The 12966-nt window shown below is 35.8% G+C and overlaps 1 protein-coding gene across 2 annotated transcripts in view; it reads left to right on the plus strand.

Moving 5' to 3' along the window:
* PPM1B (protein phosphatase, Mg2+/Mn2+ dependent 1B) overlaps window positions 1-10697 on the plus strand; it is an 81949-nt gene extending 71252 nt beyond the window's left edge. The window contains exon 6 of one of the 2 annotated variants that reach the window (XM_044263619.1): window positions 7008-8072. In XM_044263619.1, coding sequence (XP_044119554.1) covers window positions 7008-7313 — 306 coding nt within the window. In that variant the 3' untranslated portion in view covers window positions 7314-8072. Of the gene's footprint in view, window positions 1-7007; window positions 8073-8919 lie in introns of those variants that run through there. The other variant, XM_044263620.1, reaches the window with a different exon arrangement.
* The last annotated feature ends 2269 nt before the right edge of the window (window positions 10698-12966 follow it).

A 12966-nucleotide genomic window follows, 5' to 3' on the forward strand; every position in this document is an offset into this window, starting at 1 on the left:
ACTAAATGTGCACTAGCAGAAATGTACTCTAAAACACAAAGAAGCAGAAAAAAATGAAGTAATTATAGGTATTTAATTGAATTCTTAGCTCTTATCTTGTGCTACTATGACAGTGGATTAGGCACGAATGTGTTCTGAACATGTTTCTCGGCTTAGATCAGTGCCATGTTGTAGAAGATGCGACCAGGAAGTGCAGTGGCAGAAGCTGACAGTTGGGAGTTTTTTTTAAATAACAAAAATAAAATCTTTGTGCAGATATTAAATAAATAAATAAATAAAGCTGGAGTTAATCCAAGATGTATTTAGATTCCTAAAATGTCTGCTTTATGTCAGAGATAGAATTATCCTGCCATGAATGCCTGTAGGTGATACCATTAGATATAGGGATTCATTTACTTTTCTTACATTGAAAGAAAATCTTTTGGATAACGTATTTCAAAAAGCCAAGTGGAATATAAGCTAGAATTTGTTTTTATAATATGCCTTTTTGTTTGTTTGTTTGTTTGTTTTATTGTAGAGAGAAAGAGCCAGCGTGCGTGCAGGATTCGGGGGGGGGGTGGTCAAAGGAAGAGGGAAAGAGAGAGAATCCCAGGCAGCCTCCATGCTCAGCATGGTACCCTACACGGGGCTCAATCCCACAACCCTGTGATTATGACCTGAGCTGAGAACAAGATGCTTAACCAACTGAGCCACCCAGGCACCCCTATAAGTCAAAAACTAAAACATCCAAAGTATATTCAGAAAGCTCACTATTTAGGGGAGTCTTCTGAAGTTGTTTACCAAATTTGTTTTTTCAGCCTTTTGGAGTACGTTCAGACTACTTAATGCAGGCGATGTTGACATTTTTCCTACTGTTAAAATCTTTGCAGAGTCTAGCTAGGATACTTAGGTGGTTTGTGAATCCCCAGAAAGGTTTTAAAAATGTGTTTGTGGACATACGCAGTTTTTAACACAAAGTATAGTATGTGTGTGGTTTTCATCAGTTCCTCCCAAGGAGTCTGTGACGCCAAGAGAATAATTACCTACAGGACCAGAAAAAATAAAACTGCATTTTGCGCTAAGATGTTCTTACATTTTGCAAGGCTCTGAGGTCACGGCCCTTTACTTCTAAAGTGCTAGGTTGGGAGCACTTAGCTGCGTCGATAGAGCATGCAGCTCTTGATCTAGGGGTTGTGAGTTCAAGCTCCATGTTAGGTGTAAAGATGACAAAACCAAACCAAACCAACCCACCCCCGCCAAAAACCCACCAAAAACTGTTACACTGATTTAGATTCTGATCGTTAAAAATATACCGCTAATCAGGTAGCCATATATGTTGCTGATTTCAAGGGTAAAGGGGGACTCCTAGTAACCAGCTTTTGGAATAAAAAGTCATAGGTGATGTCCTCAACACCCTTATTTTTATACGTAAGACTAACTGTCAGTGAGAGGAAGTTGTTTGCCTAGGTTGCAAAGCTAAACAAATTGTACAGTCAGAATTTTAATCTAAGTCAGGGGAACTCCAAAAACAATTCTCTGTACACCTTTCTAATATTGCCTAAATTATTTAGAAATCACATGTATGTCTGCACCTCACCTCTCTCTCTATCTGCGAAAGGTCATTTCCTATTCTTTCGTGAATCTCTTCAATAATGTTAAGATATTCTGGTTTTGATGAGGAGTATTTCATAAAGTTTTTGAAAGCAGTCAAGTCCAGTTTTTTATCAGTTGTTTTTCATTTAGATAATACACATTTTTATCCTAATCCAAAATCTTTTTAAGGCATTTGGATTTTTAAGAAGGAAGGAAAGAGAGGACAAAAGCCCTAGAGAGTCTCCGTATTCCCTTTTCACATTAAGTTTTATATATAGTCTTTTTATTTTGTTAATTTCAAATAGATCAGTTACAAACATAGCTACTTTTACATTTTTATGTTACAGTTTCAGGACTCTGGGAATACTAGGTTTTTTTGGTAAATTGTTTCCTTTTCACTTGTCAGAGCTTCTCCATTTTTATGGAGACGATCAATACTGCTTAAAAATACACTAAACTTAAGTCTATTTTTAGGGATGGTATAGCCTACCACTTCTCTTAGCTATGTGGTCTCGACCCGCTAAATGACTTTTTAAAATTATTTCAAATTCACTAAATTTTACACGAGCCTAGCAAATAACAGCTAATTAGATTCTTCCTTGGTCACTGTTAATTGTATCTCATGAACACATATTTGAGGATTTTCAGCTCTAAAAATCACTTTAAGCTAATAAGCAGAAGATACGACACCACAAAAAACACTGTAAATATTTATATTAGCATTCTTTACGAGTTTCTCCACTGTTAATTATTTGAAGCGTTTTGCTTATGGCAACTGCATTAAAACGTGCTGCAAATAAATACTAGCTAAATTTTATCTTTTAAATGTTCTTAATTTATTTTCCCCTTCTGTTTGCTGATTGATCTCTATTCCTGTGTATTATTTGGGATAAGGCAGTATTTTCACGAGAGATTTGATTCTTTTAAACTGACAGTGAAATTGAAACAGAGAGAAAAGTTCCATATACTCATACCCATAATTGCCTTCAGTTTATTTTGCAGAATAGTTTAAACGATCCGACCTAACATGACTTTTTTGTCTTTTAGTTTCATTAGTGTTTCTGTATCAAGGAAATACATTGTAGATTTGAATATGAAATAATTTGTGGTACAATTCAATAATTTTAAGCACTATTTCTTTAGTAAGTGTCTGTTTATGTGGGGCACTTACTATGTTACTTACCATAATGTATTCAGGAGAACATCCAGAGGGATATTAATGTTAATTACACCTGTACAGAAATTGGAGCTGTGTCACTCACTACTAGCATTGTCACCCTGACAACTTAAATCTCTCTGAGCCTATACATTTCTTCACTTACAGAAGTTAGGGTTGTGGTACCTATTATGTAGGATACCTGTGAGGATTCAATGAGATCATGTCCACAAAGTTCTAAGCACAAACATTAATTTTCCTTTCCTAGGGGGTAGGGAGGATACAGAAAGAAATGTGAAATTCTGTTTATCTTAAAGAGTTTACAGTCTAATTGGAAAGACTTATGAACAGTAGCAAGGTGGAATTAATTGCTGTAATAGATGTGTAAACATGATGTGGTGTATACAGGAGTTCAGGTAAAAACAAAAAGTGCAGCTCAACAGTGGTTCCTTTTCTGATATTAATGAAAATCCATTAAGAGAGCGGTGGAACAGTATTTTGAATCAAGAGTCAAGTGAAATGGCTGGGGAGGAGGTCTCACCCATCCATCTTTTACCCATCACAATAGGGAAATGTAATTTGCTTTGAGATAAAATGACTTTTAAATGTGGTCATTAGGTTAAGTTCTTTTCAGTTTAGTGACTCTGTGATGCTAGCCATTGTAGATTTATCCCAGTTTGATTTACAGGTTTGGTATTAATTAAAAGTTTTTTTTTTTTAAGATTTTATTATTTATTTGACAGACACAGACCAGAAGTAGACAGAGAGGCAGGCAGAGAGAGAGAGAGAGAGGGAAGCAGGCTCCCTGCTGAGCAGAGAGCCCGATGCGGGACTCGATCCCAGGACCCTGAGATCATGACCTGAGCCGAAGGCAGCGGCCTACCTAACCCACTGAGCCACCCAGGCGCCCTTGTTTTTTTTTTTTTTTTTTTTTTTAAAGCAACTACTCCTCCCCAACTATCACTACTACAAAATTCACAGAAGCGCACAGATGCTTACTGAATAAAAGGTGTCAGAGAGTGAGTGGCGCTTTATCTTTAGAAGCCACCAAAATTGAAATACAACCAAATCACAACCTTTTTATCAATAAATTCAAGTTAGTAGAACTTGTATTGGGGGTTCTACTATCAGGCTTTAAAAAAACTTACTCCAACCCAATGCATCTGAGTATAGGTTGATAGAACTTTTAGTACCTATATGATTTTTTGAAAGATTTTATTCATTTATTTATTTTAGAGAGAGAGAGAGAATGAGTGCGAGCAGGGGGAGGAGGAGAGGGAGAGGGACAAGCAGATTCCCCATTTAGTGAAGAACCCATTATGGGGCTCGATCTCATGACCCTAAGAGCATGACCTGAGCCCAGATCAAGAGCCAGATGCTTGACGGACTGAGCAGCCCAGGTGCCCCATTTCATATCTGTTTAATCTTCTAAGCTCCACAGGCAATCCTGGTATTAAATAAGGATTGATAATCACTTCAGAATTGTTTCAGGGTCCCAGAAGTATTTTTTAATAAAAAGGGAGTTGTTGGTTTGAGTTTTTTGGGGGCAGGGTGTGAGGTGGAGGAGTCTTTATGCCATCTGTTAAAAGTCTTTTGTGATATATCATCAAGTAGAAAATTGCCGTTTGGAAAACCCAATTAAAGACGAATAAGGTTTATGATTAGCAGAGCATTCACTTTGTTGCTCAATCTTAACCTTTCCTGAATAGATACAAATGAGAAACTTTATTTGGAGAAACATGTTTATTTAGCACAAAAGGAGAGGTAAGGAAGAAAAAGTAAGAAAAATCTTAACAGTGCATTTTATTATGTTCTCCTAATATGATAAATTTTGCAAAAATTTATTAAAAAAAAAAAGTTATTTGGTGCACCTGGCTGGCTCAGTCAGAAGAGCATATGTGAGTTTGAGTTTGAGCCCCACGTTGGGTGTAAAGATTACTTAAATAAATAAAAACTTGGGGCGCCAGGGTGGCTCAGTTGTTAAGCGTCTGCCTTAGGCCCAGGGTCCTGGGATCAAGCACCGCATCAAGCTCCCTACTCAGTAAGGAGCCTGCTGCTGCTTCTTCCTCTGCCCGCTGCTCCCCCTACATGTGCTTGCTCTTGCTCTCTCTGTCAAATAAATAAATAAATAAAACTTTAAATAAATACATAATCCATACTTAAAAATTTTTTTAAATGAAAGAAAAGTCATTTTACAGTTAGTATACATGAGGTAGAAAATTAGAGAACTCAAAGAAAATAAACATAACTTCACTGCCCATTATGATTAATTGTATATGGCTGTATTTCCTTTCCCCACAGACATTTTATGGATAATATCCTAAAACCAGGGTGCCTTGGGTGGCTCAGTGGGTTAAAGCCTCTGTCTTCAGCTCAGGTCATGATCTCAGGGTCCTGGGATCGAGCCCCGCATCAGGCTTTCTGCTCAGCGGGGAGCCTGCCTCTCTGCCTACTTGTGATCTCTGTCAAATTAATTAATTAATAATAAAATAAATATCCTAAAACCAGTGGATACATAGACCTATGCATACACATAAAACATATCTACGAACAGTGTCCTTTCTTTTTGCCATAAGGGCACTTTTTTTTTCCTCCCCAAAGTGTTCAGATGTTCTCATTTTCCTCATAACATTGCCATGTTTTAATGTGGTTATATTTGTGTTCTCTTTGTGTCTTTGTTGCTGAACTGTAGGGTAACAGTCTCAAGAGATGGTTAAGAGTTTCTGTCAGATCATCTGTATCAGTAGCCTCTTTTTTGAGTTTTATTTTCCCAACATTTTTATGAAGACTTCCAAATAGCTAGCAAAATTGAAATGATCCACCTTCTCCCTAGATTCAACAGTTAACAGTTTACCGTATTTGCTTTGTGTGTGTGTGTGTATACACCTTTTTTTCCCTTTTTTTCCACTGAACCTTTTGACAGCAAATTGCAGGCATCATTTTGGCATATTTTGGCATGCCACTCTTAAAAATGAGGACATTTCAGGGCGCCTGGCTGGCTCAGTTGGTAAAGTGTGCGACTCCTGATCCTGGGGTCATGAGTTCAAGCCTCATGTTGGGTGTAGCATTTACTTGAGAAAGGAGAAAAAAAGTGAGGACGTCTTTCTACATGACCATGATACTCTTAATCATACTGATGAAAATTAAGATTATTATCTAGTATCAAGTCCAGATTTTCCCAGTTGTCTCTAGCGTGTCTGTGATAGTAGTTATTTCGAAAGATGGTCTCAGGCTGTTACCAGTCAAGCATATTAATAATGTCTGTAATAGGGCCCCCACTTTTTTTTTTACCCTTGCCACTGAGAAAGAAGACTCTGAGCCAACTTTGAACAGGATGTCCTACATTCTGGATCATATGATTGTTTTCTTGTGGTGTCCTTTAATGCGATTCTCTATTCCCTGTTTTCCTGTAAATTGGGAATTCACTTTATTAGATTTATATTAAACATTTTTAGGCGAGAACATAGGATGTGGTTCTGCATCCCTAATGCATCACATCCAGAGGCACACAGTGTAAGGTTGTCTTGCATTTAGACCATCAGCTTAGCTCTTAACTGTGAATCACCTTCCATGTTAGAGCTTGTCCTGCTAACAAGGTTAAGTAGCTGCTGTTGTAGAAACCTACAAGTTTTCCAAAATTTAATAAAACATAAAAGGAGTGAGTTTCCTGTTCATATCTTATTATTAAATTTAAAATAGTTTATTTTGATCTAGAAATGTTTTTATTAAAATACGTAAGATCAAAGAGGAAATTAAATTTTCACCCACAACAGCATTAGAATTTCCCGAAAATGCAGTCGAAATTTATATAGTTCTACATTTCGTACCTCCTCTCCTTACCTATTATTTAGCAGCAGTGATGAAGAAACTAATGTTCTAATGGCCTGCTTTTCTGTCCTCTCCTATTGCTTTAAACACTAATTTCCTTTTGTACTAAATCATTCTAGCCAATTACTGTTTTTTTTTCTGTTAAGCAAGTCAGTTTTAGGAAATGCTTGTGTTGCTGTTGAATTCTAATAGCCGAGTAAATTTCAGAGGAAGCTTCAAACGCCAGTGTGAATAAGATGTAAACTAGTTCATGGTAATTTGCTGAAATTAACTTGATATTTCAAGTGGAAATTTTATTGACACAAGTAAGACTTGATACTTAATGAAATGTTCTCATGCTTAGACTATGACTCGTGATAGAGAAATGAGTGTTTTGCTGTGATGATGTTATGAAATACATGTGATATCCTGGTTTGTCTACTGACACTGGGGTCTTGAATCTTAAAAAAAGGCCTCCGAGGAAGCAGAGGAAAGTGGATCACAGGGAAAATTGGTGGAAGCTCTCAGGCAAATGAGAATTAATCATAGGGGAAACTACCGACAACTTCTGGAGGAGATGCTGACTAGTTACAGGCTAGCTAAAGTAGAGGGAGAAGAAAGCCCTGCTGACCCAGCGGCCACAGCTACTTCTTCGAACAGTGATGCTGGAAGCCCATTGACAATGCAGGCAAGCCGTACTGAATCAAACAGTGCTCTTGCTGAATTAGACAGCTATAATGAAGATGCAGGGACAAAGATGAGTGGTGAACAAATATGACTTGACTTCGTGGTAATATTTTTGTGATCTTTTGATTTGCTGGTTTTTACTTAGGAAGTATAATGTATGCATTTATAGAACCGTTTTGTTATTTGAATCTTGGTAAACTAGTTTTATTACACTCATATAGCCTTGTTTTTTTAAGAAGGCCTTTGCATACACCTTTATCAGATAGTTTAAAATGGGCTATTTATAGTACTTTGAATTCAATAAAATTATATGTTATTTCATATTGTATGCCAGAAATGAGGCTACTAGTTACTCAGATCAGTAGTTAACTTCATACTAGATAGGATTAGAGATTACTTACTGATAAGCAAGATGACATTATATTGTGGAAAAGCTTGTAATTGTAGAATTCTACTGCTTCACATTATTTTACATACCAGTACACTCATAGCTAGCTTTGTAATAAATTTGTGTTTCCTTTAGTGATTTTAGTTCTTCAAAGATTGGCAGATTCTGGCCTGTAATTTTTTTTCCCCCCAAGGATGATAATTTGTGTGTTCTTTGACTTGTTTATATTTTACATCTCTGTAGTTTTATTTTTAGACGTTCTGAGCTGTTGGATGTGTGGTTGTTTTTCTTTTCTCTGTATTCTTTATTGATACCTAATTTTTGAAAAACCTATGTATTATTGATGCAGCTTTGGTTTGTATATTCTGTATAGCCTAATTACATACATCAAAATGTATGTCAACCAAGTGTTTAGAATGAAATTATAAGTGTTCAAGTCCAAATAAAGCATGTGATATGGAATAATCTATGCATGTTGTACTTATTTTTAAATTAAAAAAATTTTTAAATAATCAGGCTTGGTATATTGGAAAAATACCTCGTAGAAATTCTTTTGTACTGGTAGAAAATTTAGAGAACTTTTGGCTTGGCTTTGGTCATTAATGAAAAGAAAACATTTTGAGAAGTCTTTCCTACTCAAATCCATTCTGTTTCTTATCCCCTTTTTGTGATACAGAATATTGATTTTTGGCCAGTATGGACACACATAGACATGTCTGAGTTGTCAATGATGAGCGTTTTAAAGAATGTGACACTGTCCTCTTTGCTTTCATCAGATACTAAGAAATGCAAGAATTACAGGATATTTTAAATAGTGGCAGACACGAGTTTTGCTTTTGTTAAGATAGGTTTTTAAGATGCAGGTGGCTATCAGTCACATGGGAAAATATTTCTTAAAACAAGAATTTTGTGAATGTAGAACATATAACTTTTCCTCGTCATGTTTTTATTTATCATGTATCTAAACTTGCTTCCGGTGCCTTAAGTTGAAACTTTGGATCTTCGGATGTAGCTGATGTTCTTGATCTATTTTTCCAATGCCAGAATATTTTTAAGTGATTTGAGAAAGAGGAAGGCATTTGGTGGAGAGGGAAGGAAAAAAAACCCCAACTACTTTCCTATCTGTATTAGATAGATCCATGTGTATGCACACAGTATACACTACCCACACCTCTCTGTAAAAGTGCCTTTTCATACAGAGAAAGGAAGGTAATTTGTTCATCTCATTTTGTTTTCTTTTGAAATTCAATCCAACCCGGCAGTGGTGGAGGTAAATAGTAATAATATTCTTCCTTTTCTCTTCCTGTAGGGTGCTGGAGATCTAGAAGACCCATGGTAGCCTTATAAACCTTCTAAAATGCTTTTGATTCTGAAAATTGGGGGAAAAAAACTTTTAATCACAATTTTCTTCAATACAAGGGAAAAATATTCTTGTGGATTCCCACCGTTTTGTGATATGAGCAGAAAATCATTAGCATTTCCCATCATTTGTTCATATTTGTGTTTTCTAATAATTGCCACTTGTAGCATTGCCTGTTCTACAGTATTTTTTGCCGACCTCAGGCATACTGGTTACATCTGTATTTGAACTTTGGGCCCTAGGAACCAACGGAGTTATTTCACCACAAATAACAAACTCTGCCTGAGGTGCATGGGAATATAGTTAGCCGTACTCTGAAGATACATTATGTTTTTGTTTTTGTTTTTTGTTTTTTAGACAAGACACACAACATATAAGCATGTAAGAGTAAAGAATTGTATGGGATGTTCCTTTCTCAGTTCACCAAGTTGGAAGCCTTTTGCAGCTCTGTGGCTTGAAATTTCCTTTGAGCAATTTACTATAGGACATATATTTATTATTAATTGTTATTTAATTTTTTTTCTAATTTTACCTGTATTACCAAACTGGGTTCTCCAATAATGTCCAAATTGTAACATTGCCTGCTTTTCAAGATAAAGTGTATTTGGCAATAATATTATAAACCCTTACAAATTTTATGCATGTACCTACTACATCCTTCAGCTCTCACTAGCAAATCTTTTGAAACCAAATGGATTAATTTATGGCTATTTATAATTTGCTTTGACATCTCACTGCTGCAAATTTTTTTAAATGATGAGATTTGCCTTTATAATGTAAATTGTGATTTTGTTTTACATGTGGGTTTCTATAGTTTTAATTTTTCAGCTTTTAAGATACAAGTTTTGTGTGTAATTTGGTATAATTTTTAATTGTTTACGTTATTTTAAAAGCTCAGAATATCACATTGAAATGACTATAAATACATTTAAAATTATCTATTTTAGATCTAAGGAAATATTACAGAGATATTTTCATGGGTTCAGTAACCTTTCATTTTATAACATTGGGCACGGTACAGAGTGGCTGTCACATAAGGTACTTGAAGATTATTATTTTAATTCTATTTTTACAATAACCTTGAATTCTTGAATTCTTTTTGAGTTTTGCATGTAGTAAATCCAATGAATGCTGAACATGAAGAGTAAAATATTTATTGAAAAGAAGCTATTGGGGTAGGAGAAGCAATGAATGTATCCATTTGTACATGGTTTACATGTTGTGGATGCTTTGTAAACATCTTCCTATATGTTTAAATTGTGTTTCAGCAGGATGTAATTGCCCTTGTGTGTAGTTAAAAATGAGTCATCATCTGGTCCTGTGTGAAATGGAATTCATGATATGTTCTGTAACATTTTCCTGAAGCTGTTTCTGGAGAGCCACACATTTGAATACAGACAGCTTTCCTGATCATTTGATTTATTGTGCACCTGATTTTTGGTCTAAAAGGAATTATTGCCACAATATATTTTATTTATTCTTTAGATTTTAGCCTTGTAAGTTAAAGTGCTTTACATGATGATGTTAAAAGCTATCTGTCCCTTTACTGGGTTCGGGGAGTTGTAAAAAGATAGGGAATGAAGAATGCAAAATGGTTTATTGTTCATACTGTCCACTCTGATCCAACCCTGTACTGATAGTATCTTTCCAGTATGATATTGTGATGTTTCTTACAATGCAGTGAACATAACCAACTTGTTACCTAAATAAAGAATTGATCAAAACAGCGTGACATATTACTATTTGGTATGTTTTTGAAAGTAAAATCCAGTCTTGAATGTAATTTTTAAACATTTTACATAGTTGGGATATTTATTTATTTATTTATTTATTGTGAAATTTTTCATACAAAACCATGTAGGTGAACCGTAATTCCAAAGAGGAATTAACGAAACTGTGTAAGACAGTACTAATTAACCCCCTCTTCAAACCTCCCTGCTTTTAAAAAACCTTTTTCAGGTGGTTTAGTGACCCTTGAAATACAAATAATGTGTGAATTAGCGAAAGAAAAAAATGGAACTCAGTCTTTACTAATCTGCATTTTCTAGTCTAGCTGCTTTCAAATACTTTAGTCTTAGGACCCATTTATATATGTTTTTTTCAGTTTATATTTTTAAAGGTTAAAGATCCCAAAGAACTTTGCTTTTGTGGGTTTTTATTTTATTTACGTTATTTATCACGTTAGAAATTAAAGCCAAGAAATTTTACATACTACTTTAATTCATTAAAAAATGAAACCATTGCCTGGTAACGTAAGTACCATTGTTTTTTTGAAAAACAATTATTTTCCAAATCTAGAAAATTTAGTGTGAAAAGGTGCGGCTGGTTTTCGTTTTTTGTGGACCCTTTAATGTTGGGCTGGATTCTCCTATCTGATTGTGTGTTCATTTTGTTGCAAATGTGGCGCTTTGTTGGAAGTACACGAAGAAATCTGGCCTCACACAAATGTGTGTATTTGGAAGGGAGCGTTTTAATAGTTTCAGGCAATCGCGACTGTTCTGTTTGATTCCTTATCAGAACTTGGGAACTGGTAGTTTCTTGAAGGTTAGGTGAGATGTGAAGTCTGAAACTGTCCGTCCACTTTGTACTCCTACACTAAAACCCATCTGATCTACCTTGCTGGGAGTTTTGAATGGATGTCCTACTTGGGCATGATTTGGTAACATCATGGATTGATCTTTTGGAAAATACAAGTTCGTTGAATTACATGGTTCTTCTGAATATTGACATGTTATTATGCAGTGTTTAAAATTTTTTTCTTAATATAACACATCTCATCAGAAAAAATATTTTAAGTATTGGGAAACTGTCAAGCTCATGGCAATGGATACAGATTTTTCAGAATTCTGATTTTCATTTGAAAGGTGACGTTTTTGTCTCTGGCACCAAATATTGTCTGTCGTTTTCCTTGAGTGACAGGCTGCCTTCATTTACTCTCGAGAAAGTGTCTGCTGACTCACCATAGTCTGTCAGTCATTCTTTCTTTCAAGTAGAAAAGGCGCTCCTCGGAAGCAGCTGGTTCAGCGCACAGCTCACTATCAATCAGAAGCGACAGCCATCGCACTTCCGGCGTGCTCTAGAAAAGCAGGTGCTTCGCATGTCATCGTTTGGGATATTAAAAAGATTGCATACTCCAGGGTAGAGGTGTAATAAAAATTCTTACTGCCTCGCTGAGGGCACTGTCCCCTGAAACTGGCTTTCGTCCTTCCTTTTCTCTGAGTGCGGCATGAAGATACAGTAGCAGCTAATGAGTTGTTGTCTGTGTCGATTCCCACCGAGGTACCTGCAGTTTTACCTCCTGTTTCTTTTGCACAGTCAGTGCAAGCATCAGTGGGTTGAAAAAGAGTAAGTATTAGAAATAGTTCTGATCTCATAGACCTCCTGGAAAGGTTCTGTGGCACCCCCCACACTTTCAGAGTTGCTGCTCTGTCCGTTGGGATGGCTGTATTGTGTGTTCATTGATTCCAAACATCACAGTGCCCTACTAAGTGAATCTTAACATGTCGATCTCACATAAAATTGAGATGGGGGAAGATGGTGACTGTGGTCACTGTTCTGCTTAGGAAGATGAACAAGGTGGATTTTGTCAGAAAATTCCTATGATGGTTTTCAACTTGGGAAACTGTTCTGAGGTTAAACTTAACAAAAGAGTTCGGTTTTCATATTGCATATATTCAGATCACTTCAGTCTTTCAAGATGTCTTCAATGACTGTGAGTTGGTGTTATTTGAAATAAAATCATTTTGCCACAAATGAGATGTCACATGGGGTTGGCCAGATAAAGATAGGACTTTTCTTTTTTTTAATGACCATTAAATGGGTCAGGACTTTTATGTTGAAGTTTTTCTATTAGATTTTCAATTTTCAGAACATTGAACAGTGTTGAGTAAAGTTGCCTTAGAGGCGTTTAAAAAAAATTCCTAATTTCTGTCTCATCTTTCTTGCCCAATAATGAGGCTTGGTAATTAAAATATTTACTTAAGACACTTGAGCTTT

Source organism: Neovison vison, chromosome 8, assembly GCF_020171115.1.
Source record: "Neovison vison isolate M4711 chromosome 8, ASM_NN_V1, whole genome shotgun sequence".
Taxonomy (NCBI): Eukaryota; Metazoa; Chordata; class Mammalia; order Carnivora; family Mustelidae; genus Neogale; species Neogale vison.